Source organism: Salvelinus sp. IW2-2015, linkage group LG9, assembly GCF_002910315.2.
Source record: "Salvelinus sp. IW2-2015 linkage group LG9, ASM291031v2, whole genome shotgun sequence".
Lineage (NCBI taxonomy): Eukaryota > Metazoa > Chordata > Actinopteri > Salmoniformes > Salmonidae > Salvelinus > Salvelinus sp. IW2-2015.
In genome coordinates, this window is record NC_036849.1 from 18,040,178 (window position 1) to 18,068,007 (window position 27,830).

General features: G+C 43.4%; 3 protein-coding genes across 5 annotated transcripts; 1 reads left to right on the top strand and 2 right to left on the bottom strand.

Moving 5' to 3' along the window:
- Nucleotides 1-722: 722 nt before the first annotated feature.
- Nucleotides 723-14,088, top strand: LOC111968739 (dihydrolipoyllysine-residue succinyltransferase component of 2-oxoglutarate dehydrogenase complex, mitochondrial). 2 transcript variants are annotated; one of them, XM_023994577.2, is made up of 15 exons: nt 723-868; nt 2,124-2,157; nt 3,820-3,913; nt 4,034-4,095; nt 4,205-4,279; nt 4,397-4,452; nt 4,610-4,718; nt 4,954-5,121; nt 6,555-6,646; nt 6,862-6,959; nt 8,136-8,266; nt 11,584-11,657; nt 13,173-13,256; nt 13,337-13,504; nt 13,644-14,088. In XM_023994577.2, exons 1-15 carry the CDS (start codon nt 806-808, stop codon nt 13,776-13,778), a joined length of 1,443 nt encoding a protein of 480 aa, XP_023850345.1. In that variant the 5' UTR covers nt 723-805; the 3' UTR covers nt 13,779-14,088. The 2 variants fall into 2 exon arrangements, with proteins under 2 accessions (XP_023850345.1, XP_023850346.1); XM_023994578.2 differs by having other exon boundaries at nt 3,874-3,913.
- A 1,472-nt stretch (nt 14,089-15,560) lies between these two features.
- rps6kl1 (ribosomal protein S6 kinase-like 1) lies at nt 15,561-23,205 on the bottom strand. Of its 2 annotated transcripts, XM_023994579.2 has the most exons (12): nt 23,117-23,205; nt 22,171-22,293; nt 21,623-21,796; nt 20,728-20,852; nt 20,121-20,213; nt 19,816-19,863; nt 18,993-19,125; nt 17,258-18,757; nt 17,051-17,140; nt 16,807-16,889; nt 16,279-16,374; nt 15,561-16,126 (listed from the first exon to the last, which is right to left on the bottom strand). In XM_023994579.2, the coding sequence occupies exons 3-12, from the start codon at nt 21,756-21,758 to the stop codon at nt 16,016-16,018; spliced, it is 2,415 nt and encodes an 804-aa protein (XP_023850347.1). In that variant the 5' UTR covers nt 21,759-21,796; nt 22,171-22,293; nt 23,117-23,205; the 3' UTR covers nt 15,561-16,015. The 2 variants fall into 2 exon arrangements, with proteins under 2 accessions (XP_023850347.1, XP_070301289.1); XM_070445188.1 differs by lacking the exons at nt 22,171-22,293; nt 23,117-23,205 and having other exon boundaries at nt 21,623-21,863.
- Nucleotides 23,206-23,930: 725 nt separating this feature from the next.
- Nucleotides 23,931-27,617, bottom strand: LOC111968345 (olfactomedin-4-like). The gene is given in 6 exon segments (XM_023993838.1): nt 23,931-24,926; nt 25,043-25,187; nt 25,344-25,525; nt 25,528-25,555; nt 25,781-25,963; nt 27,484-27,617. Coding segments are annotated over 6 exon segments (1,386 nt in total). The 5' UTR covers nt 27,538-27,617; the 3' UTR covers nt 23,931-24,132.
- Between the last annotated feature and the right edge of the window lie 213 nt (nt 27,618-27,830).

Genomic DNA, 27,830 nt, shown 5'->3' on the forward strand with positions numbered 1-27,830 from the left:
AAGCGTCTGCTAAATGGCATATGTCATGTTACCATTTTTAGTTATATTACACATTAATAAACTGTCATAAAAATACACATGTATAATCGTATTATGCAATTATATTTAGCCAATCCTAGATGAGTAAATATAAAACATACATTAAGCTATTTTATTGTAGCTCATTCATTCCCACTCATGCCACTAGCTTTTCCACAGTGAATCCTCTTTGGGATAGCCTTTGATCACTCCCCACTTTAGCTGGTTCCTCCCAGTCCCACACTGCTTCCGCTGGATCTAGCAATTTTGGGTTTCCACTAGTTACCACAGCCGTAAAAAATAATTACCCTGCGAAACATTACCTGAAGAAACTCAAAAAACACATGCACATTAACTGTGTTTTTTGTGTTGAGCATCCAAAAATAGTTTTGCATTTATTTTGGCATTGTCTACATGTAAAGAAATTATGGCAAGATATTTATGGTTTTATAAATTCACTAATAAAAAAACACTCTTCCATGTTTTCTATAAGGAATTCGAGCAGTACTTTAAGACCATTCTACATTATTTCAATAAGAAAGCTGATAAAACAATAAGTACGTGTGTATCTTTTAAGGTATTTGTATAACCTGTAATTTGTTGTATGTTATCATTGTCTGTTTGTATGCTTATTGTATGTATCCCGGTGTTTCTGAAGAAATCACAAGATACATTTTAGAAATCGGCGGGGTTCATGACTTTGTGACTGCGGTAACTAGTGACGACCCAACTTGGCCTGCTGAAGGAGATTCCCTTCCGCGGACAGGTTTCTGTCATTTCAGCCACCATGTTATCCCACTCCCGGTGTGTCACCCGGAATGTTAGCCGTTTTATCGCTGTCATTAGTCAGGTAAGCATTACACCACTGGCAAGCTTGAGTGTTTTCTGTGATCGCATGCGTAGATTCATCCATGCTGCTGCCAATGCTAACGTTAGCTCGCTAGCTAGAGAGTGGCGCCGCCGGTGCGAGCAGTAGGCCATGGTAGGCCTTCTTCGCATTGTCAAACCAAGGACAGCCTGACACCCTGTTTGGTTCAAACCTATTTTGAATTCTAAAGTAGTCTCTCCCATGTAGCTAACGTTAATCTGATTTGTTAGCTGACATTTTGGTTTTACGCGCTAGCTTGTTCGTTAGTCAACCAGTGGTTTATTTAGATAGCTAATTTAGCTAGCTTGCCTCTTGGAAACAATCTGAGGTCATTTGAGAGTTTTGGCTAGCACACATACCGGTAACTATTTGTGTAACGTTAATGATAAAGACTATTGTACGTGGCCTAGCAAGTTAGTTATATATATCTTGAACTATGTCATTTTTTATTGAGATTAACGTTACATTGCACATGATGTTCGAATTCCCTATTGAAAGTTCCATCACCCCTCTATTGACTGTCCAATCTTAGCATAAGATAAACAGACCGGTTTGAAGTTGAACTTTCACACACAGATAGCTCTCTATTCAGTCTATTTTCACTTGGTCATATATTCAATTATAGTAGTATGATAATGTAGTTGACCCTATGTCTACATTGTTTCCAAGTGTTGAATTCACTGATTGGTCCAACACACACATGTTGACCTCCCCAACCACGACTACACTGACCTTTGACTTGGGAGGTACAGAACAGTATGTACCAGTTTGTCTGTCAGACTGTTAATGTGGACAGGGGTGCAACTTTGACGTTAGAAGTTGGGGTGAGACATAAATTATATATTTTTTATCCAGTCGGATTAACACTCCAAACAGCCTACCCGTCTGCTTGGAGGCATCCGCATGGTCCTAAAGCAAACTGTTGACTCGTTTTGTGTCACATTCCAATGATACAACTGGGGGGGCGGCATGACCCCAGTGAAAGTTGGAACCCTGCATGTGGACGTTGTAAAAACATGGTCCTTGGTAACAAATACATGTTGATTTTATGCATATTCACTCCCTTGTTTTGGAAGAGGGGAATATGATATGAGCAATCTGAGTACTTCCAACTTTTTAAAACTATGTCTGAATTGTACTGTAAACCACCTGAACAACATCACATCAGGATATTATTTAGAATTGTTTAATAAACACTTTATATTGATAGCTAACAGGTTGATGTTCTCTATGACAGGGAAACAATGTATTGGCACGGCAGGCTGTGTCAGGTGAGTGTGTTTTGAAACCGCATGTACAGTGCATTTAGAAGTTTTCAGACCCCTTGACTTTTTCCATATTTTGTTACATTACAGCCTTATTCAAAAATGTATGAAATCGTTTCCCCCCCTCAATCTACCCACAATAACCCATAATGACAAAGCAAAAACAGATAAAAAAAAATAAAAAAATGTTTGCAAATTTATACAAAATTAAAAGCTGAAATATGACATTTACATAATTATTCAGACCCTTTACTCAGTACTTTGTTGAAACACCTTTGGCAGTGATTACAGCCTCGAGTCTTATTGGGTATAATGCTACAAGCTTGGCACACCTGTATTTGTGGAGTTTCTCCCATTCCTCTCTGCAGATCCTCTCAAGCTCTGTCAGGTTGGATGGGGAGCGTTGTTGCACAGCTATTTTCAGGTCTCTCCAGAGATGTTCGATCGTGTTCAAGTCCTGGATCTGGCTAGGCCACTCAAGGACATTCAGAGACTTGTCCCGAAGCCACTCCTGCGTTGTCTTGGCTGTGTTTTTAGTGTCGTTGTCCTGTTGGAAGGTGAACCTTCGCCCCAGTCTGAGGTCCTGAGCGCTCTGGAGCAGGTTTTCATCAAGAATCTCGCTGTACTTTGCTCTGTTCATCTTTCTCTCGATCCTGACTAGTCTCCCAGTCCTTGCCGCTGAAAAACATCCCCACAGTATGATGCTGCCGCCACCTGCTTCCCCGTAGGGATGGTACCAGGTTTCCTCCAGATGTGATGCTTGGCATTCAGGCCAAAGGGTTCAATCTTGGTTTCATCAGACCAGAGAATATTGTTTCTCATGGTCTGAGAGTCCTTAGGTGCCTTTTGGCAAACTCCAAGCGGGCTGTCATGTGCTCTTTACTGAGGAGTGACTTCTGTCTGACCACTCTACAATAAAGGCCTGATTGGTGGAGTACTGCAGAGATGGTTGTCCTTCTAGAGCTCTGTCAGAGTGACCATCGGGTTTTTGGTCACCTCCCTGACCAAGGCCCTTCTCCCCTGATTGCTCAGTTTGACTGGGTAGCCAGCTCTAGGAAGAGTCTTGGTGGTTCCAAACTTCTTCCATTTTAAAAATGATGGAGGCCACTGTGTTCTTGGGGACTTCAACCCTTCAATGCTCTAGACATTTTTTGGTACCCTTCCCCAGATCTGTGCCTCGACACAATCCTGTCTCGGAGCTCTACTGACAATTCCTTCGAGCTCATGGCTTGATTTTTGCTCTGGCATGCACTGTCAACTGTGGGACCTTTTTATATAGTCAGGTGTGTGCCTTTCTAAATCATGTCCAATCAATTGAATTTACCACAGGTGGACTCCAATCAAGTTGTAGAAACATCAAGGATGATCAATGGAAACAGGATGCACCTGAGCTCAATTTCGAGTCTCATAGCAAAGGGTCTGAATACTTATGTAAATAAGGTATGTTTTTTATTTTTAATACGTTTAATACGCAAAATAATCTACAAACCTTTTTTCGTGTTGTCATTATGGGGTATTGTGTGTAGATTGCTGAGAAAGAAATTCTATTTAACCCATTTTAGAACAAGGCTGTAATGTAACAAAATGAGGAAAAAGTCAAGGGGTCTAAATACTTTCCGAAGGCACTGTAAATCACGGTAGTTCAACCCAGCTCTTGCATGTATGAAGTCGTTTTAGATTCTGCACGAGAAGGGAGTGATTTACTGTTGTCATCTGCTCCAGGACTGTCAGCTAGCCGTAGTGTCACAGTCAACAACCCAGCGTAAGTATTATCAATGCACCATTGACCTCCGTCTTCTCATTAGAGCATGGCTTCACCTGTGTTTTAGCCTCGTACTGTGCAGTTGGACTTTCTATATTGACACTTTTTATTTATCTGTAGGAAATGCGAAGCCAGGTCCAGCGTCTTCCAAATCAGATACTTCAAGACGTCTTCAGCTTGCAGTATGTATCGGCTTCGACTCTTCTCCCTTTTTTTGACCCTTGTGATCTAAGCAGTAATGTGTATAACCCTACAGGAGTTGTATGAAGTCAATATTGTGTGGTCTTCTAGGGAATGAAGTTATCACAGTAAAGACACCTGCGTTTGCGGAGTCAGTCACAGAGGGGGATGTGAGGTGGGAGAAAGGTAAAGTAACTTAGGCTTATTTTATTTGTGTCTGTTCTTTGTGCTCATTTAGATGTCTGTTGCAGCCGGGTAAATATTTCTCTGTTAGCCACACTAAATGTAACCTTCTCCTTGCAGTGGTTGGTGACTCTGTCAAAGAGGATGAGGTGGTTTGTGAAATTGAGACGGACAAGGTATGACCGCTCTGGAAGTCTATTGTTTGAAATGCCATTTTTACAACCTCCTTATATATTAATAGACTAATACGGTTGACTGTTTTTTGTTAATAACAGATCCATGGATAGTTTGTTGTATCATGCATGGTCTGCAATGCTTTGTCTTGCTCCACAGACATCAGTGCAGGTGCCGTCTCCTGCTGCTGGGGTGATTGAGGAGCTACTGGTCCCTGATGGGGAGAAAGTCGAGGGAGGACAGGCTCTCTTCAAACTCCGGAAAGGAGGTCAGTACCACTGAGTTTACCAGGTGTATGGTCGGCACACTGTTCTGATCTGATTGTGGCATGTTAATGTTGGAGGACCCAATAAAAAAAATCTTCTAAATTCCATCAATTCAAGACACATGGTAGATGTTGTTTACTGAGGTATTAGATAATATTTATCTACACTGCAAACACATGTGCTATTGTTTAGTGTTAATCTTGCCTGATGCACATTCTTATAACTTTCTCTCTTCAGCTGTTGCTGCCCAAGCTGCAGAGGCCCCAGCATCAGCAGCAGTAGCAGGCCCTCCACCCCCTGCTGCTGCCACACCTCCATCCTTTGCTCCCTCTGCAGTGGGCCCCATCCCCTCCACTATGCCCCCCGTGCCACCCGTGCCAGGAACTGCCATCTCTGCCACACCAGGTTAATCAATCAATCACATTCATTTATAAAGCCCTTTTTACATCAGCAGATGTCACAAAGTGCTTATACAGAAACCCAGCCTAAAACCACAAAGAGCAAGCAACGTTTGGAAAAACTCCCTAGAAAGGCAGAAACCTAGAGAGGAAGCAGGCTCTGAGGGGTGGCCAGTCCTCTTCTGGCTGTGCCGGGTGGACATTATAAGAGTACATGGCCGTTAAGGCCAGATCATTCTTCAAGATGTTCAAACATCGTTAAGAGGAGAGAAAAGAGAACAAGAGGAGAATTAGAGGGAGCATACTTGCATTCACACAGGACACCAGATAAGACAGGATAATTACACCAGATAGCACAGACCCTAGTCCCCCCGCACAGACTATTGCAGCGTAGATACAGGAGACTGAGACAGCGGGGGTCTGTAGACATTGTGGCCCCGTCTGACGATACCCCCGGACAGGGCGAACCATGCAGGGTATAACCTCACCCACTTTGCCAAAGCACAGCCCCCACACCACTAGTGGGCTATCAGCAGACCACCAAATTACTACCCTGAGACGAGGCTGACTATAGCCCACAAAAATCTTCCCCACCGCACGAGCCCCAGGGGCCCAAAACATGACAGGAAAATCAGGTCATAGGACCTACTGAAGAGCTGATTCTTCAGTAAAGACTTAAAGGTTGGGACTGAGTCTGTATCTCTCAGATAGGCAGATCATTTCATAAAAATGGAGCTCTATAGGAGAAAGCCCTGCCTCCAGCTGTTTGCTTAGAAATTCCAGGGACAATAAGGAGGCCTGTGTCTTGTGATCGCCGTAGCGTACCTTGTAGTTATGTACGGCAGGAACAAATCAGAGAGATTGGTAGGAGCGAGTCCATGTAATGCTTTTTAGTTTTGCAGTAAAACCTTGAAATCAGACCTAGCCTTAACAGGAAGCCAGTGTAGAGAGGCTAGCACTGGAGTAATATGATCACATTTTTTGGTTCTAGTCAAGATTCTAGCAGCCGTATTTAGCACTAACTGAATTTTATTTAGTGCTTTATCTGGGTAGCCTGAGAGAAAGAGAATTGCAGTAGTCTAACCTAGAAGTGACAAAAGCATGGAATAGCTTTTATTTGCACAAAAAGTTTCAGATTTTTGCAATGTTGCGAAGATGGGGAAAAAGCAGCCCTTGAAAAAGTCTTGAAATGTTCGTCAGACGATAGATCAGGGTCCAGAGTAACGTTGTGGTCCTTCACTGTTTTATTTGAGACGACTGTACAACCATCAAGATTCATTGTTTAGATCAAACAGGAGATCTCTTTGTTTCCTGGGACCTAGAACGAGCATCTCGTTAATAAATCACTTAGCCCTTGCCTGTTGACAGTGACAATTGCTAATGGCTAAATGGAGGTGGCGAGGTAATAACAGCTCCTGTTCCCCTGTCTGTCTGACACAGTTTCAGCCATCAAACCCACTGCTGCCCCAGCCGCTGTTGCCCCAGCCGCTGTTGCAGATGGAAGGGGGATACCAGCCAGGACAGAGCACAGGGTGAGGGATCGTAATCACGAAATACTGCAGTAAAGCACCCATGTTATTCACAATAGCTCAGACCGTAGGTGGAGTTGGTATAGTAAGCAAAAAATAATAATCAACTGTATCTGCTAGTATGCATAGCTGTTGTGGCAGTGTTTTAAAAATTTTCTTCAGAGAATATATTTTGAGAAATTCTTAAAATAGTTTTTCTATTTTCTTTTTTATCTCAGGTGAAGATGAACCGTATGCGTCTGAGAATCGCCCAAAGACTGAAGGAAGCCCAGAACACCTGCGCTATGTTGACAACATTTAATGAGGTCGACATGAGGTAGGAAATAACAGAATAGGTTGCCCTATATCCCTATTAACATTATTAGATAGGAAGTTCTTCTTAAGGGAGATGATTACTCATCCACCACATATTTAACATTAGCAGTACACTTTCAGTGAAACAGATTCACTTATATTAATGTATACATTTTATATTAGGGATTATATATGTTATCTGGAAATGTAAATCCTGTATCTAAAATAATAGTCTGGATAAAGTAAGGTCAAAAGTAAAGAAATGCTATACTTCTCTATGTTATTCAAGCTGAGGCCTACAGACAATGGTTATAGATTGGATCTGCTCAACAGGAAAACCTTTTTGAAACCTGATCCTCTCTTAAACGATGGAATGTAAATATTTGGTCCTAATGTTGGTGAAAACAAAGATAAGATTTGTTAAAACGAGGCTTTATTAATTTACAAGGAAATGTTAGTGCTCATGTTTGCCCCCCCGTGCTGAAGATGAAACTTTGAGGATTTCTTTTCTGTGTAAATGTGTGGTGTCAGCTTTCAGCTATTCAGGGGTTTCTGTGCATCTTAATTGAATTGGCATTGATGGTCTGGAGGAAGACTTCCAGGCCTGGACTCATCTGGAGCCGAAGGAGCAGCTAGAGCAGGAGGCCAGAGCATCTACTGGGGCCCACAGAGACCTGCGCTCTGAGTGGACGAGCTGCCTCAACCGATATGGGCTTTTATGACAGGCCAATAAGATTTAGAGGGTTTGGAAAGTGAAGATTTTTATCGCTTCTTCTCTCCTTTCTCGGAGAGTGCGTGTCTTGGGAGGGGCTAATGCCGTTAGCGGAGAAACCCTAGAGTTTAAACCGGGTTAGAGACAGGAAAACAAACAATTAAAAAGTGAGATATAAGAGTCCTTTTTCATCATACAGAAGAGAAATGAGCAATGGTGTAACATTAGCAGCCCAGTGTCAATGGCACTCAATCACCATGACCTGGAGAAGCAGAACTTTGACAGAAAAATATGTATTGGTTTTTAAGCTTGGTTGAAAATATTGAGAGAGTAATGCATGTTTGTGCTGTCAATCAATATCAGAGATGTCTATGAAAAATGTATTTAAGTATTGTCAATTACGTAACATTTTCCTGAAAATAAGTACATATACTGGGTGTTGGTTAGGACAGCAGCATTCTGACTTGGTCTCGTTTCTGTCCACAGCAACATCAGTGAGATGAGGAAGGCATACAAAGACGCTTTCCTGAAGAAACACAACATCAAGCTGGGTTTCATGTCTGCATTTGTCAAGGCTTCAGCATACGCTCTGATGGACCAACCTTCCGTCAACGGAGGTATGCTCTCCTTTACCCAAAGTCACATCCATCTGAATATGGCAAAAAAAACATACGTTTTGCCTCTTGCATAGACAACCTTCAGAACCACAGTGTACCTATGTACTCCACCTAGGCCTCTCTGGCCTATTTAAACTAACCATAGCCAAGTAGGTTTGATCTTCACTGCTAACCCATTAGTGTCTAAAATTGTCTGTGGGTTTCCCCACCCACAGAGAAAAAACACTATATGCTTCAAGGAAGTGAATCATAGAAGCTAAATCAATATTTAAAGTTCATTAGTTAACCTCTTAAATGTAATGGCAAAATGTTAGATTTTCGCCTAAATAGACATACCCAAAAGTAACTGCTATTCATGTGTAATTACATGATTCTGATATGCAACAACTTGGTATATTTGGAAAGAAGACATCTGGGAGATTGTGAGGAAATGATCAGAAGATAGGAGTTACATAGTTCAGAATACACAAGATCAATCACACACAAAATAACCTTTTTAAATGTTGAAAGTCATATTTCATTGACAAGCAATACGTGCGTTATTGATTCCCAGAGCTGGAAACACATCAGATGGCTTCCACAACATGTGCCACTATCAGGGGGAAAAATGGGATTGATAGACCTAACAACTAGAAATGGGCAGATGTTTTAGTAAGTGGTGTCAGGTGTGGTCATGGGACGTTTCCAAGTGTCCTTTACCCCACCAGACATGCCACCAGGGGTCTTTTCACTGTCCCCAAATCCAGAACAAATTCAAGAAAACATATAGTATTATATAGAGCCATTGTTGCGTGGAACTCCGTTCCATCTCATATTGGTCAATTAAACAGAAAACCTGGTTTCAAAAAACAGATAAAGCAACACCCCACGGCACAATGCCTCTCCCCTATTTGATCTAGATAGTTTGTGTGTATGCATTGATATGTAGGCTTCGTGTGCCTTTTAAAACATTGATGTAGTTCTGTTCTTGTCTATTAATGTTCATTCTGTATTATGTGTGGACCCCGGGAAGAGTAGCTGCTGCTTTAGCAGCAGGAGATCCTAATAAAATTCCAAATACCAAACCTCTCCAAAGTGGCATATGTCTGTAAATTAGATAATTCCAGTGCTATTACATATTTGCAATCCCTAACTGCTATTTGTTCAGTATAAAAACACAATTTCTACCATATCAACCTCACTCAAACATTGTGGTGGTGTTATGGGGTATCCAGGGTACATTCAAGTCCTTTCAACCTCTCCAAAGTGTCTGAATATGGTAATTGCACTGTTTTTGCACCCTGGATGTGCCTAAAAGTTATTGTTCACTATAAAAACTACATGTCTACAACATCAACCTCTCTCAAACATTGTGGTGGTGTCAGAGGATATCCAAGTGTTTTTGTTTTTTTCAACCTCTCCAAAGTGCCTGAACATTTAGCCTAGGCATATCCAATGTATTGGTCCCACATACAAATGAACTGTTTACAAAAACAATATAAAAGCAACAGATATACGTACAAAAAATATAAACATTTTTTATCAAACACAAACTTGCTTACACACGCGTCCTTCACTAAAAAAGGTTAAAAAATTTTTTTTGAAATAAGCTGAACTATTTACAAATGGTGTTCGTATTACATCCCTGGTGTAGATGATTAGATTTCACTTTCACCATAGCTTGTGCATGTCGCGATAGTCTTTGAAGCAGTCCCTCTCTGCCAGGAAACAAAAAGCAAACTGGCATTTCGGAAAGAAGATCTGGCATTTCACCCCCCTGTGTTTTGTGCAATGCTTGCAGTTCTTCCTTTTTTCTTTTGGCATGTGTGTTGGATAGTGGCACTCACCTTGAGTGGGGGGTCTTGTGATGGTTGTGAGGTTGCTTTGGGCCCCCAATTCAGCCATTCCCAACACCAGCTGCTCTCGGAAGGCCAACTGGGAGAGAGAGGATTGACCTTTTGCTTTGGCCATCTGCTTGTGGAGAATGAAAGCATTTACTGTAGCAATGTCCACAAAGTGGTTAAAAAAAAGTATTATACCACTTTTTGGTCTTGTGGAGGGCCTGGTAGTAGCCTATCAGAGCATCAGATAGGTCGACACCCCCCATGCTGGCATTGTAGTTCTTCACAGAAACAGGAATAGGGACATTCTTCCTTTTTTACCCTCCTTGAGACATGGCTGTTATTGAATGCCTTATGCTGTGTGGTGAGCATGGTTACTTCCCTAGTGTCCTTCCATTTCACAAAAAGCAGCTTGTTTCAATGTATGGTCCCCCTCTCCGGAGTCTTTGTCATGTCGTTTACCTTGGTCTTGAGGAAACCGATTCTGTTAGGGGCTTGTGGCACCATTCGTCCTATTTTCTTTTACAAGAGGTCTATGAAAAGTGGATGTAGAACCATCAGACGGGGTGATTGACATAGCAGTGGGGGGTGAAGACCTTGACTGGTGGCTCCCAAATGTCATCATCCAAATAAAATAAAGAGATATATTGTTGTAAGGCAAAAATAATTGCAGTTGACAAAATGTACAAAACCACATTACTGTAAAGTGACTCACATAGGTGTGAAGCACACACACAATGCAAACAGTAACATTTTGGAGACAAAGGCAGAGGTGAGAACCACAAAGCAAAAATGGCCATGAGAGTTTAGTGGCCTCTCCAAAGTTACAAGGATGAAACTTACAACAGCAAACAATGAACTAATATGAAACAGACAATAACTACTATGGAATTATATAACATGAAATGAATTGTTACATAGGCTTATGTAAACTAAATCCAATGCACAAAAAGCAGACTACTTATAAAAAACATAATACATATAGTAAATTAGCTATTATAAATTAATGAAAATAATTTACTTACAGATCTAAAAGTGGATCCAATCCTTCTAGAAAGCAATCTTTGTCGGCCGTGTCAAAATACTCGTCCAAATCGCTCCCCTGATCTGAGTCCGACCAGTATTTTATTCAAAGCTTCTATGTCGGTATACTTAATCAGAGCTGCTGCCTTTTTATCTTCCTGCTCGATATTCTTAGTTTTGACCTTTTTCCCCCCCTTGAGAACACATCTTATGCTAAAGCGATGACATCTGTTTACAATGTAATGTAGCGTGCTCGGTGTGTCTCGTCTCTGAGATAGGTAGCAATAGTTTGCATTATGGATAAAAGGTTCTAGACCAGGGGTGGGCAAACTTTTTGGCTCGAGGGCCACATCGGGATTTTGAAATTCCTCAGAGGGCTGCATTTTATAGGGACTATAAAGGGACTTTACATTTAAGAGGTTAATACAGTATTTAAACTTTGAAACCCTATTTTCATAACTTTTCTCTTTTTAGTAATTGATGACACCACCAAAGAGGTTGTGTACAGGGACTACGTGGACATCAGTGTGGCTGTAGCAACACCAAAGGTAATGCCTATGGTTGGCTACTCACTGTTAACACATTTACAACAGGGCTAATACAACTGAAGTCGGAAGTTTACATACACTTAGGTTGGAGTCATTAAAACTCGTTTTTCAACCACCCCACAAATTTCTTGTTAACAAACTATAGTTTTGGCAAGTCGGTTAGGACATCTACTTTGTGCATGACACAAGTAGTTTTTCCAACAACTGTTTACAGACCGATTATTTCACTTATAACTCACTATCACAATTCCAGTGGGTCAGAAGTTTACATGCACTAAGTTGACTGTGCCTTTAAACAGCTTGTAAAATTCCAGAAAAGTATGTGTTGGCTTTAGAAGCTTCTGATAGGCTAATTGACGTCATTTCAGCCAATTGGAGGTGTACTTGTGGATGTATTTCAAGGCCTACCTTCAAACTCAGTGCCTCTTTGCTTGACATCATGGGAAAATCAAAATAAATAAATAATTGTAGACCTCCACAAGTCTGGTTCATCCTTGGGTGCAATTTCCAAACGCCTGAAGATACCACGTTCATCTGTACAAACAATTAGTACGCAAGTATAAACACCATGGGACCACACAGCCGTCATACCGCTCAGGAAGGAGACGTGTTCTGTCTCCTAGAGATGAACGTACTTTGGTGCGAAAAGTGCACATCAATCCCAGAACAACAGCAAAGGACCTTGTGAAGATGCTGGAGGAAACTGGTACAAATGTATCTCATATCCACAGTAAAACGAGTCCTATATCGACATAACCTGAAAGGCGCTCAGCAAGGAAGAAGCCACTGCTCCAAAACCGCCATAAAAAAGCCAGACTACGGTTTGCAACTGCACATGGGGACAAAGATCGTACTTTTTGGAGAAATGTCCTCTGGTCTGATGAAACAAAAATAGAGCTGTTTGGCCATAATGACCATCATTATGTTTAGAGGAAAAACGGGGGGGGGGGGCAGCAGCATCATGTTGTGGGTGTGCTTTGCTGCAGGAGGGACTGGTGCATTTCACAAAATAGATGGCATCATGAGAAAGGAATATTATGTGGATATATTGAAGCAACATCTCAAGACATCAGTCAGGAAGTTAAAGCTTGGTCGCAAATGGGTCTTCCAAATTAACAATAACTCCAAGCATAATTCCAAAGTTGTGGCAAAATGGCTAAAGGAAAACAAAGTCAAGGTATTGGAGTGGCCATCACAAAGCCCTGACCTCAATCCTATAAAAAATGTGTGTACCAAATACTAATTGAGTGTATGTAAACTTCTGACCAACTGGGAATGTGATGAAAGAAATAAAAGCTGAAATAAATAAATTCCTACTCTACTATTATTCTGACATTTCACATTCTTAAAATAAAGTGGTGATCCTAACTGACCTAAGACAAGGACTTTTTACTAGGATTAAATGTCAGGAATTGTGAAAATGTAAATGTATTTGGCGAAGGTATATGTAAACTTCCGACTTCAACTGTGTACATGAACCAAAGCTCTGAATATCTCATTCGTCCTGTCTCCCAGGGCCTGGTGGTGCCTGTGATCCGTGGGGTGGAGGGAATGAACTTCGCTGACATCGAGAAGACCATCAACGAGCTGGGGGAGAAAGTAGGAGGACAAGGATATGCGCTGTTTTGCTGTACTTTGTTTTGACTGTTGTGCATTTTCTAAGTTGATGTTGTTTGCAGGCCCGTAAGAATGAGCTGGCCGTGGAAGACATGGATGGAGGCACCTTCACCATCAGCAACGGTGGCGTATTTGGATCAATGTTTGGCACGCCTATCATCAACCCTCCGCAGTCTGCCATCCTTGGCATGCATGGCATCTTCGACAGGCCAGTGGCCATCGGGGGCAAGGTGGGTGTTGGCTCTGTTCTGTAGACTTTGAATTACTCCAAATAATATAGACTCACATCTCAGGAGACCTCCTTATCAGATGTGGTATAGGGACAGGAAGCAGTATTTGTTTGTCTCTGAAGCTCCTCCTCTGCTGCAGGTGGAGATCCGCCCCATGATGTACGTGGCTCTGACATATGACCATCGGCTCATCGATGGCAGAGAGGCAGTCACCTTCCTGCGTAAGATCAAGGCAGTGGTAGAAGACCCCAGAGTGCTGCTCCTGGACATGTGAGCCAGCCTCTCGGCAGTCACAACAAACCACCCTTCACACACAGTGGCTATACCCTTCCTCCTGATGTCGTTTATTGTTGAATAACTAGACAGTGATACTTGAACAGAGCGAAAGGTGCATTGGACTTATTGCATGGGCTGAAATGATGAAAGAATTTATGCTAAATGTTCTATATGTCTGGGGCAGGGGTTTCACTAAAACGGGTCTCTGGAGATGGAGAGGGTGTTGTACAACGCAAAGCACCATTTGCCATTTTCTACCTACAATAAATATTTGTCAAATAATTGTAATATAAATGACCAAAAAAATATCTTAGTTGTGTATTGTTCATTTATTTTTGCTGAGAAAAGAACAATTGTAACTTATCATAAGATGGACTGCAAACACTATAGGCTAAGATGTGGTACATGGGACAGGTTTTTATGCGTTGTTACACTGAAATCACAGTGGGTCCTTAAAGCATTAAAAACAAATCTGATTCACACCCTAAGAAAAGTATCTTTATGTTGTGTAAAAAATATATATAATAATATTTAAAGAAAAAAAGATTTTAAACAAAATCTTAACTATCCTTTTTGTTGTCTACTGTTTACAACGACACTTGCCTTTTTTACAGAATGCTCTCAAAATGACTGATGACAATAATTCAGAAACCAGGTGGCTGGTGTGGTTTAAAATAGCTATTGCCAGGGCTTGGAAGCTAAAAGAAATGGAGAAGTTTGAAAGAAGCAAGCCACATCACAAGTACGTTTTAATTTCACATGCACAAGTCAGGAAGTGGGTAGACTGTCTGAGCTGTGGTAAATGTTTAGTTATGAAGGCTATGTACAGATGACCAAGCAAAAATACGAGGCATTGCTTCTTTTTTATTAACCTCCAAAAAGTCACTGTTTGACAATGAAATTTTTTTTCATGCTTGGTGATAAGGATAATATTCATGGAATCACTGAACAAAAATATAAACGCAACATGCAAGAATTTACAGAGTTACAGTTCACTTTACCCCTACCTACATGTACAAATTACGTCGACTAACCTGTATCCTTGCACGTTGACTCGGTACCCCCTGTATATAGCCTCGTTATTGTTTCTTTTTATTACATTTCTTACTTTAGTTTATTTAGTAAATTTGTTCTTAACTCTTATTTCTTGAACTGCATTGTTGGTTAAGGGCTTGTAAGTAAGCATTTCACAGTAAGCATTTCACCTACACCTGTTGTAGTCAGCGCATGTGACAAATCAAATTTGATATAAGGAAATAAATTCAGCATGGATCAGAAAACCAGTCAGTATCTGGTGTGTCCACCATTTGCCTCATGCAGCACAACACATCTCCTTCGCATAGAGCTCTCGATTGTGCAAACCCACAGTTTCCTCAGCTGTCCGGGTGGCTACACTCAGACAATCCCGTAGGTGAAGAAGAATGTGTAGGTCCTGAACTGGTGTGGTTACACGTGGTTGGCTGTACTGCAAAGTTCTCTAAAATGACGTTGGAGGCGGCTTACGGAAGAGAAATTAACATTACATACTCTGGCAACAGCTCTCGTGGACATTACTGCAGTCAGCATGGCAATTGCACGCTCCCTCAAAACTTGTGACATCTGTGGCAACACATTTTAGAGTAGCCTTTTATTGTCCCCAGCACAAGGTGCACCTGTGTAATGATCATGCTTCTTGGTATACCACACCTGTCAGGTGGATGGATTATATTGGCAAAGGATAAATGCTCACTAACAGGAATGTAAAAAAACAAACAATTTAACAAAATTTGAGAGAAATACATTTGTGTTTATGGAACATTTCTGGGGTCTTTTATTTCAGCTCATGAAACATGGGACCCACACTTTGTTGCGTTTATATTTTTGTTCAGTATATTAACAGAAGTATTGCTTGTCATTTGTATAACAGAAGTACCCCAAAAGTCAGCTGATAAAGAGTACACTTTAATCTTTAAAACATCTTGCCCTACCATATGTCAAAAGGACAGGTGAGGTTTACACTAGCCTCTATCATTCAAACATGGAGGTTGGTTGTTGCAGGGTTGACATGTTAGCTGTGTGTCTGCTGCTCTGAATTACACTTCTAATCAATCTATCATCTTTCTTTGGGAAGTAAGATGCTCAGGAAGTAGCACCAGAGCTGGGGCTTCAACTATTTTAGCCACAAGGGGGCAGTGGCTGCCCAGAACAGTTCAGGCTGCATTTAGGCCAGAGACACACAGGTAGTCTGTTGGCATGTTAACTTGACAGTGCCTTCCAGGAGACACCATTGAAGAAGGGGTGACACTTGATGTCACTCACACCACCGCCTCCAGAGCCCAAACGATAACCAGCATCAAACTGCAGCAGCTGTGGAACATATAATTGTCACTCATTCAGAAATATATGAGTTTGTACAATATTTGTGGCTCTGTGTTTCTGTGATAGCAGGCTAGCGTTTATATGTTTACGGTACCTAAAGTACAGGCCACATGGGTGTGTAAGGGGGATGTAGTTCTTACCTCAGTGAGCAGGGAGGCGGCTGCAGTACTCAGGTGGTCTGGGATCAGGAGCTGGGTGTGAGAATGCACCCCGGCTGGGTGGAACTGCCACAGGGGCTGGAGGCACAGGCATACAGTTTCATTAAACAACCATGCCTTGATAATGGTACCAACCAGAGGAGCAACTTTGGTTTTAGAACTGGGGGGGACATATATAAAATGTATATTTCCCCCCGTCTTATAAACACTACAAACAGCCTACCCGACCGCTCGGAGGCGTCCGCATGGTCCTAAAGCACACCGTTGCCTGGTTTTGTATAACTTTCCAATTATAAAAACGGGGGGGGGACAAACATGCCATTTCAGAATGTTGGGAGGGGGACATGTTCCCAGTGAAAGTTGTGCCCCTGGTACCAACAACAGATATACATTATCAACAGGCCCAGTGGGCAGCAGTGTCAATATATACAGGTTTGGATTTACTACAGCATAGGGAAAGAAACAGATAGAGACCATGGAAAACAGATTATTCAATAGAGTGTTGTTTACCATTCCAGTAAGAAGTTCAATCAGCAATGCCCCCAGACTCCACCAGTCACAAGCCTCTGTGATTTTGGACACACCTCCAATCTCTGTTGGCCAACAAAATAACTTGTTATTCACAGATTTATTGTTGGATCAAGCTAAATGTCTGATTCTTACCACTAGATGGCACTTTATATCTAGGGTAGGAACCCTATGTGTAACGGTTGTAACATGTGACTGAAGTTTATTGAATAAAGAGTATTTTCACCTGGGGCACAGTACATCTGGTCCATAGCTTTAGAGTTGATTTCTGACTGAACTTCACTCCACTGGCCAAAGAATGTCAGGCAGACCTTTCCTAGTGAGAAACATGAAATTATGTCACAATCAAAGTTAGTTGAGTTTTCAAGACTCATGCCAAAAACAGACCAACAATGACACCCCATACCAAGTTAAAGTGATTTAGGTGACTAACCATTGCTCGTGAGCAGGATATTCTTTGGGTTGAGGTCTCGGCACACCACACCTTGCTGGTGAAGACTTTCCAGGGCCAGGAGGATCTGAGCCCCCAACAGACGCACCTCTGGCTCAGGCAGCCCCCAGCTACTTTGCCTGGCCCTGTCTCTCCCTCTGGAGGCCTTGGCTGGGAACTTGGGTAGGTGGCACCAGCCATCCACCTCAATGATTTGATCCTCATCCTGTCCATCCGATTCCTCTGACTTTAGGAAAGCATCCATGTCCCCCTTCCGGCACTGTGGGGAGGCCCCTGTGGGATCAGGGGTGTTGGGGTAACATAGTGATCCTTTCTCTCGGGGGAGGTCCTTACTCACAGGGCTCAGCAGCTCCCAGCCCTCCTCCACTGGCTCTCTGCCAGGAGGCCCCACCTGATACTTCACCCCTGTGAGGGCCAGAGAAGTGCCTGGCTGGATCCCCAGCTGTGTCCCAGTACTGTGACAGTGAGAGACTGAGGGGGGGTGAGAGTTCCCTGAGGATGTCCTCATGAGCTTCAGCTTGTCTGTAGAGGGACACACAGCTCTGCCAGGCTGGGAAGTCTCTGTGTCCCTGGTTACTGAATTCACCATGCTCTCCTCAGTAATGTGATGGTTTACCTTCTCCTTCCCTCTACCCTGGTGTGTGTCTGTCACAGTGTTCTCAAGGTCTCTACCTGAAACACTGTCTTGGTGAGAGCCATTGGAGGTCAAAGTTGCTCTCTCACTAACCTGGCTTTGATTATGGAGGGGTAATTGCAATGTAGTGGGAACGTAACTTTTCTGTGAATATAAACTGATAGAATGATCCTTGAAGTTCAATGTTGACCCTGTACCACCAGAAGAGGTCTGAGTTGTTTGAGGTACAGATTTACCTGCAGCTATATCTGAGTCAGTACGAGTCTCTGCATAGGGGGCTGAACTTTCACAGTTACGAGTCAGATCAGCCTTCCACACAATGTTGAAATCCAAACTGGATTCAATTTTTTCTGTTCCAGTGGCCTTCCTAGAGGGCTCAGAGGTGACATCAGGGGCCTGATCGATACACAGATGACCACAGAGAGCAGGTTTGTCCTGAGTTTTAGAGTGCAAACACTGACTGAGGCCTGCTGGATGGATATGGGGACTGGTGTCTGACCTAGATAAGGAGGGCTGTGTCGCCGGAGTGTGTGGCGCTGCAGACCTGGAGTTGTTCTGCAGGCAGCCTGTCTCCTCGCAGTAGGAGTGGGTCCTACAGCTTTCTAGACGATGCTGAGCCTCGAGCCAGAATGCCGGGGAGTCTGTGTCTGGGCTCTCCTCGTTCTCCGTCTCCAGGAGAGAGGTTTTCTCTGTGCCCTTTCTGTCATTCTGCTGGTAGTCTGAGCTGATGGTAGGGGAGGTGTAGCTGTTCTTCATTTTGATCCTGTGCTGGCTGGGACTGGAGCATTCTGGGTGCTCTTTGGCTCGGTCGTTCCTCACCTTGTGCAGTTTGGAGAAAAGCTTCCCACCTACAGATCATAGAAAAGTCAACACATCAGACAATAGTTGTTTTTCTTCATTTGAATTCAGCTATCTTTTCTACTCTCTATGGCATCCTTGACCCAAAATGGCTGAAAAGTGCAGACATCAGCAAAAAATGAAAACTGTTGGTCCACTGCCTTTGCATGGCTATAGGCTAGATAAGAGCATCAGCTAAATCTCCCATACTGCAGGGCTGGCAGGCAGCGCCTGTGTTCAGCTCACCTTGAACATGCTCCAGATGCAGGTACACAGCATCCTCACTGACATAGTACCTCAGCAGCTTCACCATGAAGGGGACCCCCTGGGGGATGATAGTGGGCTGGTCCCGGCTCTCCCAGCTCGACTTGGGCAGGCTCTGTGACGACACAGCGCAACAGATCAACACACATATTACTATGCTGTTATTACCTTTGTCAAAATACAACTTATCACTACTGTACTACACATTATTTTCAGGCTAGTCTTAATAAGTCTATTGTTAATTGATCGAAAAACAAATCGCTCTACCAGTGCCTAGATAGCAGTTTTTCTGAGACCTACACCGTAGCCAACCCTGCAACAGTATGTTCCAATAGCAACTCTCTGGTTACAGAGATGGGAGGTGCATTTGCACTAAGAGGGTCAAAGTAGAGGGCTTTTAGCCAGATCAATGGAGAAGGATACTCATGGAGACAAGGCTGATAATATTCCTATCAACTGGGCTGCCCTGGCTGGCTGGCAGGGATCCAGACAGTACAGCAGCCATCTGTGCACTGGATATGCATCTACACAGATAGACATTTTACATTTAGCAGACACTCTTATCCAGAGCAACTTGTAGGAGCAATTAGGGTTTAGTGCCTTGCTCAAGGGCACAAAGACAGATTTTTCACCAAGTCGGCTTGGGGATTCAAACCAGCAACCTTTCAGTTACTGGCCCAACGCTCTCAACCACTAGGCTACCTGCACTGCTAGATAGCTACACTACATGTGTACTCTGTCATTCTGCCCTGCCACCCTCCCCCCTGACATACTGTATTGGCAGTGCTGAAGCATAAGTACTTACTTTAACAACAAATTTCTCCTTGGTAATCAGGCTTTGGACAATCAGGACCTTGGGGAGAAGACATACATTTTATGTTAGTTTAAATAAAGCTGAGAATAAATTGAGTAGTATGTTATTAGATGGTTATGACAGTTTTGGGACAAGTTCATATTTGGAAAGGTAAGCATCATGGTTCACTGGATCTATAAGACGTGGCTAATAAAGGGTTAACTACAGCCAGGATGTCTGTTCAAGAGACTATCATCAGCTGGAACAAACAGTTCAAGTATACTGGTTGAGAGCAGTGAGTGTAAAAACCTCCCTACCTTATCGATGATCCCCACCACTTTACACATCTCCAGATCCTCCACTGGGGAGCTCAGGTGTCTGATTGGCCGGAATCTCAGACTACTGTAACCCTGGTGATAAAAAGAGATTACTGCACAGATGTCAGCAATGTGGACACGTGTTTGTGTTGAATTCACATCTGAAAGTGCTTCTACTCTGGGATTAGTTACAATCTTAGGACATATATTAGAATGTTACATAAGAGAGAGGGGAAGAGAGAGTGCCCAGCGGCCCAGTGCGAGCCACCCTGGCAGATCGTGTAACAGAGGGGATGTTGTGCTGCTCTGTAGCCAACCTCCAGAGACTGTTAGCAGCACAGACTGGTTGCTCTGAAGATGTGACTCAGACTTTCCCAGAAGGAAATGATTCAGAGGTGGACATATAAATAGCATGTCAACCAACTCTTCAATAAACAGACTAGACATTTAAATCAATACAGGACTGAAAATCTGGAAAATGAGTGCCCAGTATCATTGAGTAACACAGATGGTCAGACCAGGTTGATTACCATTCATAAGAATGCACAGTAGTATGGCATGTTAATTGTGTCGAAGGAGGGTTTACTGTAAAAAGTCATCTTCTTACCCCTAAGTGAGAGTTCCCCTTCCCCAGGTTGTCCTGCAGGTGGGAGATAAAGATTTCCTCTGCCCTCTTTAGATACTGAGTAGTCTTCCTCTTCACTGCCTCCCGGCGCTCCTTGTTAGGGTCCACTGGAAGACAGACCAACCTCAGATTTCTCTCACCCTCACACAGAGAGGGACTGAAACCTCACTTGACTAAACTGAAATCAACTCACAGGGATTGACATTAAGGGTTGCCCTATTGCCCGGGGCAAGTGAACTGAGCAGTTGCGCAACTTGAGCCTGCTCTGAGGTTGCCCTATTGGCCAGGTGATAAAAAAAAGAAAAAGTAAAACAACCAAACTGTAAAGAGTTCCAGTAGCCTAAAACTGATCTTTCTCATTCCTCCACATTGTTTATCCTAAGTGAATTTATGGCATTATGCCAGTCAGAGAAGCTGAGCCTGCTCTTAATTGTTTTTTTTACTGAACTACCGAATTCAAAGAATTCCAGTCCTGCAAAGTGATCATAATCTTCGGGCAACCAAAAAATACTCCTGACTTGCCGTATGGGCAAGTGCCTTTCAGACTTTAATGTCAATCCCTGACTCATATAATTCAAAAGCTTCTGTTTTACCTACCTCACTAAAACAGCAGAGGAAAGAGAGCAGAATAAAATTCAGCATGCTTTACCAGTATGGAAATCTCTCCTCTGACTTTGGCTTTCTGAATTCCTGTTTTTCATAGCAATTATTTAATTCTGCTTTTCAATGGATGAATCATGGACCGACAAATCCACATGTTCCTGTTTCATACCGCGTGACTTGTTCTCACTGTGTTGACTAGCTGATCTACTCAATATCACCATAACCAGAACCCTGCATGTTGACAGAATACAGTACAGTAGATTTACCGCTGTACCTTGAACTCCATTGAGCAGCAGGTCAACCCCGTTCTTGTAGTAGCTGAAGGCAGCCTCATAGTCTTCACTGACCTCCCTGTCCAGAGCCATGCGGATCTGCTTGGCTGCCTCCACCAGGTAGTCTCTCTTGGCCATGGCTGTCCTGGCTCGACCCTGTGGAGGTCCAGACGGGCCTAGAAGCCGCACAACAGACCCGGTTAAAGGAGTGTACTGTATGTAATCACACTGATCTGTATGTTCTAGGAGGGATCATAACACGACTAGCCACCGCTAAGACTTTCCTCTCTTTAAAGGAAGTTGGCTAAGAATAATCCCTATGCTGGCGGTGAATGATTGATGAAATCTCCAGAGGTGGTAACTGCCGAAAACCAAGAGTCAATATTTCCCCAGGGCTATAGTAAATCCCTTATCTAGTCACTTGTCTGAGAAAAACATGACAGCAAAGCACGAGACAGAGAGTAATGTGATCAATAACAGACTGTTTCTGTTTCTCTCCCCTTCTCCATGCTAGCGTCAGATCATAAACCTGTGGAGTAAGTTGTCTCACATTTGCTCCCTGGTCCTATCAGCAGTGGAACTCATCACTGGCAGCAGTCAGTCGMCTCACTGGGGGGTTATCCTCCTCCACTTGAAGGTTAAAGTCTTTGTTGACGAGCATGACGATACGAACCTGGGTAATCAGAGAGTTTGGTTCAACTTCAGCAGAGCACAGGAAGTGATTATGAGTGTGCTGCTCCTGTATTATTGGTGATGAATGAACAGACACTGTCAGTGCTGCCGGGGTGGCCGAGGATCGAACGATGACTCAGAGTGCTTAACTGCCTGATGTCCACTCACTCATGTCAGACTAAATACATATAGGAAAGCTGTGGGCAGATCCCTGTTGTCAGGGGACTTGTAAATGCTAATGTATTGCAATCAGAGAAGCTCTTAGAATACCACAAATGTGCACTATGAAAATGTGCTGATGCCTTACTACAGTACCATTGTGACATGGGGTTAGCGTTGTATACACACCCACACACATACATTCATTATCATCTCTCATACAGTCTGAGGAGGGGAAGTCAAGCCAAGTAGCACTGCAGCACCCTAGTGTGTCTGTCGTTGAGAATCCACACAGAAATAACATGCAGTCAGCCTCCTGCAGTATTCCCACGATACATGCACCGACATCCTTGATACCAATGACAAACATATCATGTGATAATAGAGGCAAGATTCACAATGGAATAATCACATTTGTTTGTCTCGAATGGATAATTGCTTGCATCATACACACATCATGGTCGCCACACGACAGACAGGGATGCTATAGCATATAATAAGCCACTGTCATGAAACAGCCATCTGCAGTCTCTCTTGATCCTCCCTCACACTGCTATTTAAGCATATCTGATCTGGCCCTCCTTAGAGGGGGAGGCAGGCTAGAATAGATCTAGAAATCAGTGCTGCTACACACACACAAACACCACTACATATATTCTACCTACCTGATGTGATCAGAGCATGCCCTGGACCCACCGCTCCAGTAGCAGCCTGCGTCCTCAGCAGCCTCCCTCCCTTCACGGATCTCAGGGAAAGGAGGAGAGAGCTCAGCGAGGCTGCCTATTGGCTTGCGATGATGTCACTAAGGGTACCATTAGCCACAAGGCCTTCACTTCCCCTCTCTCATCCTGACAGATGCAAGATTTAAAAAGACAGTGCTATTTTTGTCTTGTTGTATCTCCAGACCTTTTTTTTTCAATTTCAGATAGATTTTGCAATATGTTACAGTATGCTATAGTGTACTTTTGTATGAAAATGTGAATGATTCAATGGATTTGTTCAACAATTACCTGAAACCGTAAGAATAAAATAATGTGCCTGGTTCATTGTTGTATATGCAGTGGGTGGCTGCTATGTGGGCTCACCCTGCCTGGTTAGTCTAATCAGCTCTGACTTGGTCCTCAGTACCAGATGGAGCCAGCTTCTCACTGGAGTACAAAGAACAAACCCAGGGGAGGGCTTGCTTACAGAGGAGCCGGGTGGAAGCTCCAGCCTGAGCCAAAGGAGGGGAGGAAAGGAGAGGCCCAGCCCATCAGCCCTAAGCTAGGGTGGGAGGGGTCTGATATCATACTGGGGATGAGTCATATTGAGGTGCTAGTTATACGGATTGACTCAAATTCGACTGAAAATTAAGGGGTGGGATACTGCACCCCTATACTCTTTCTTATTGGACTGCCTAGGTAATGGGAGGGAATCTGACACAGTGGCTGGGTATTTTTAGTAATGATAATAATGCACATTTTATTTTTCAATCCAATTTCAAATGAACCGAAATAGAACACATACAGTTATTTCAATGATTCAGTTTTATTTTATTTCAGGAATTCAAGAGACATGATTTTAAAATGCATGTCAATGTATCAGACAAAGTAATGAATATCTATCTATTCAGCGAAGCCCCATGCTATCAGAAAGTCATATCAGTGGCATCAGTCAAGATACGATAGACCAGAGGGGGAATCTAGTCTTTGTTAAACTTGACACTATAGGACACATAGTAGCCCTTGTTGTACATGTAGATTTTCTGATCAATAGGGTTGTAGTGCAGGTTTAAATCTTCATCCTGGAACTTCTCAAATGGAATGCTGAGGTAGTTCTCCTGCTCTGTTTTGGTGTCATAGGAGTAGAATATCTCCTCTGTGTGAACATCGACTGGTCTAGTAGCATAGAGAACACCACACACCATGAAGGCATTACCTACCAATGATTTGTACACACCGGTACTCCATACATCCTCTATACCAAATTCATCCTCGTTTACTTTGGCAATGACCATTTTACCTTTGGATTCATATGTGGCACATGTTACCCACAGTCCATTCTCATCGGCTGAGAAATCCATGTTCTGATTGGCTGAGAAACTGTATGAGAACGTTGCACTGGCCTTTTCAATTACTCTGTAGTCATATTTGGATATGGTCAAATTCAGTTTAGCCATGCTGAATGGGCTGTTTTTCTGGTAATACAGGGTGTTACCATGAACAATGTAATTGTTGCCAGTAACCTGCCATCCATTTGGTAAGGTATGTTGTTTAAATGAATTCCTTAAAACCAGATTTTGATAGTTGGAATAAAGATAAAATGTATTCACTGAGGCACTGCTATAGGCACCATACCAATACATTGATTCAAAGCCACAATTGGGTTTTGAGTCTTTCCCCCACCCCCCAAATCTGTAGCCTGCATTCAAGTTTGCATTCAGTTGGCTGACCACTGGCTTCCCTACACTGGCGATGCCTTTGTGGTTGCAGGAGCCTGGGGGGAAATATAAATAGCTATTAATAATATGTATGACAAACAAATCCACAAACTACTGCTTTGATGTAATTATACAATATGTCAACAATGCTACCATAACAGAGGCTCCTTACCAATATCTGGGTTTATGCCCTCTTCTTGGTTCTTCTGGCACTCCTACAGCTTCTTCTGCAGTTTTCCAAACTCAATACGGATCACCTCCAGGTTACTCTTGTCATAGCTCTCCAACTGGTTCACAATCAGGCTCATGTTGCGAATCTATGGATGCATGTATACAAAGGACAAATAAGTAATTTGTTCCACACAGCAACATTCCTCTTGCTCCTGCATCATATTGCCTGTCACTTATTTATTATGCCACTGCCAGTCATTAATAGTCATTCCGATATATTTGTCTATCTATCACACATTTACCTCTGTGTACAGGCTGTCGAACATAGGCGAGGAGGAGTTGAGGGAATCCTTCAGCTGTGTCACCAACAATTCAAACTCTCTCAGCTCGATCCTGAGAAGCTCGAAGTCCAGTCGGATGTATTTGTCAGGGCCGCTCTCCACAATCTCAACTCTCATAGTCAGGTTCCTCAGCTCAGCCAAAAAATCACAAGCTTGCCCTTGTAGCTGTCCAGCTGCAAGAGAGACACAGGTACTAGTCCCGGTGTAAGATATCTAGTAGGCTATACTGTGAATGAGGTCTCAGTTAAATATACACATGCATCTCCTCCGAGGTTTACAAGACGTTCCATTTACTGGAGTAGGCAACGTTTAACATCACTCTAAAACACGGTGTGTAAATGCAATATAAATGTAATCCTGTTCAGGGGGCTTACACCTCATGGTGTTCAGTACAGTACCTTATTTATCTGGATTCCCACTTCCAGCATCAGATCCTTGGTGACTTTCTGCATGTGTTCCACACGGTCGGCAGGGAAGGTGGTGTCAAGTAGAAACACATGACAAAGGCATTTCCCCGACTCCCCTACAGATGCAGTCACATTGCCAGAGTCCCAGTCCTCCATTGGCTGGAGGAAAATACACTGCTCAAAAAAATAAAGGGAACACTTAAACAACACAATGTAACTCCAAGTCAATCACACTTCTGTGAAATCAAACTGTCCACTTAGGAAGAAACACTGATTGACAATAAATTTCACATGCTGTTGTGCAAATGGAATAGACAAAAGGTGGAAATTATAGGCAATTAGCAAGACACCCCCAATAAAGGAGTGGTTCTGCAGGTGGTGACCACAGACCATTTCTCAGTTTTCCTATGCTTCCTGGCTGATGTTTTTGGTCACTTTTGAATGCTGGCGGTGTCTTCACTCTAGTGGTAGCATGAGACGGAGTCTACAACCCACACAAGTGGCCTCCAGGTAGTGCAGCTCATCCAGGATGGCACATCAATGCGAGCTGTGGCAAGGTTTGCTGTGTCTGTCAGCGTAGTGTCCAGAGCATGAGGCGCTACCAGGAGAACAGGCCAGTACATCATGGAGACGTGGAGGAGGCCGTAGGAGGGCAAAACCCAGCAGCAGGACCGCTACCTCCGCCTTTGTGCAAGGAGGAGCACTGCCAGAGTCCTGCAAAATGACCTCCAGCAGGCCACAAATGTGGCATGTGTCTGCTCAAACGGTCAGAAACAGACCCATGAGGGTGGTATGAGGGCCCGACGTCCACAGGTGGGGGTTGTGCTTACAGCCTAAACACCGTGCAGGACGTTGGCATTTGCCAGAGAACACCAAGATTGGCAAATTCGCCACTGGCGCCCTGTGCTCTTCACAGATGAAAGCAGGTTCACACTGAGCACATGAGCACATGTGACAGACGTGACAGAGTTCTGGAGACGCCTGTGAGAACGTTCTGCTGCCTGCAACATCCTCCAGCAAATGACCCGGTTTGGCGGTGGGTCAGTCATGGTGAGGGGGTGGCATTTCTTTGTGGGGCCGCACAGCCCTCCATGTGCTCGCCAGAGGTAGCCTGACTGGCCATTAGGTACCGAGATGAGATCCTCAGACCCCTTGTGAGACCATATGCTGACACATGCACATTTGTGGCCTGCCTGGAGTCTTTTGCAGGCTCTTGGCAGTGCTCCTCCTTGCACAAAGGCGGAGGGTAGTGGTCCTTGCTGCTGGGTTGTTGCCCTCCTACGGCCTCCTCCACGTCTCCTGATGTACTGGCCTGTCTCCTGGTAGCGCCTCCATGCTCTGGACACTACACTGACAGACACAGCAAACCTTCTTGCCACAGCTCGCATTGATGTGCCATCCTGGATGAGCTGCACTACCTGAGCCACTTGTGTGGGTTGTAGACTCCGTCTCATGCTACCACTAGAGTGAACGCACCGCCAGTATTCAAAAGTGACCAAAACATCAGCCAGGAAGCATAGGAACTGAGAAGTGGTCACCACCTGCAGAACCACTCCTTTATTGGGGGTGTCTGCTAATTGCCTATAATTTCCACCTTTTGTCTATTCCATTTGCACAACAGCATGTGAAATTTATTGTCAATCAGTGTTGCTTCCTAAGTGGACAGTTTGATTTCACAAATGAAAGTCCCTTACCAGCCAAGCCACCGCAGGGCAAAGGAAAGTCAGGAGCAGTAGAAATGGAGCCATCTTGTCTCCAGTGTTGTTCTGGTGAGTCTCCTTGTCTGTTCGCTCTGTATTTTTAAAGACCCTCTTATCAGCTCATCAGAAACATCTTGCTTCTTCCCAAAGTTACTGCTGTTGCGTAATAGACTCCCTTCAATTCTTGACACAATATATGCAGACATCCTTGTTTGCTTGTGATAAAATACTCAAATACAATTTTCTGAAACCTGTCTCTTATCCTTTTATTGATCACAATGATGATGTGGACATAGAGTTCATGAGAAACAGGCCATATGGGCATATGATGACATCATGTT

Excerpts from the sequence above, each read along its gene's own strand:
- rps6kl1 (XM_023994579.2), bottom strand. The coding sequence starts at position 21,758 with ATGGCCAAGAGAGACTACCTGGTGGAGGCAGCCAAGCAGATCCGCATG. Across the intron at positions 19,864-20,120 it reads TGGTGGGGATCATCGATAAG|GTCCTGATTGTCCAAAGCCT; the intron begins GTAGGGAGGTTT and ends CTTCTCCCCAAG. Across the intron at positions 16,127-16,278 it reads CCGCCTCCCTGCTCACTGAG|CTGCTGCAGTTTGATGCTGG; the intron begins GTAAGAACTACA and ends TATGTTCCACAG.
- LOC111968739 (XM_023994577.2), top strand. The coding sequence starts at position 806 with ATGTTATCCCACTCCCGGTGTGTCACCCGGAATGTTAGCCGTTTTATC. Across the intron at positions 2,158-3,819 it reads GGCACGGCAGGCTGTGTCAG|TCGTTTTAGATTCTGCACGA; the intron begins GTGAGTGTGTTT and ends GCATGTATGAAG. Across the intron at positions 13,505-13,643 it reads CAGTGGCCATCGGGGGCAAG|GTGGAGATCCGCCCCATGAT; the intron begins GTGGGTGTTGGC and ends CCTCTGCTGCAG.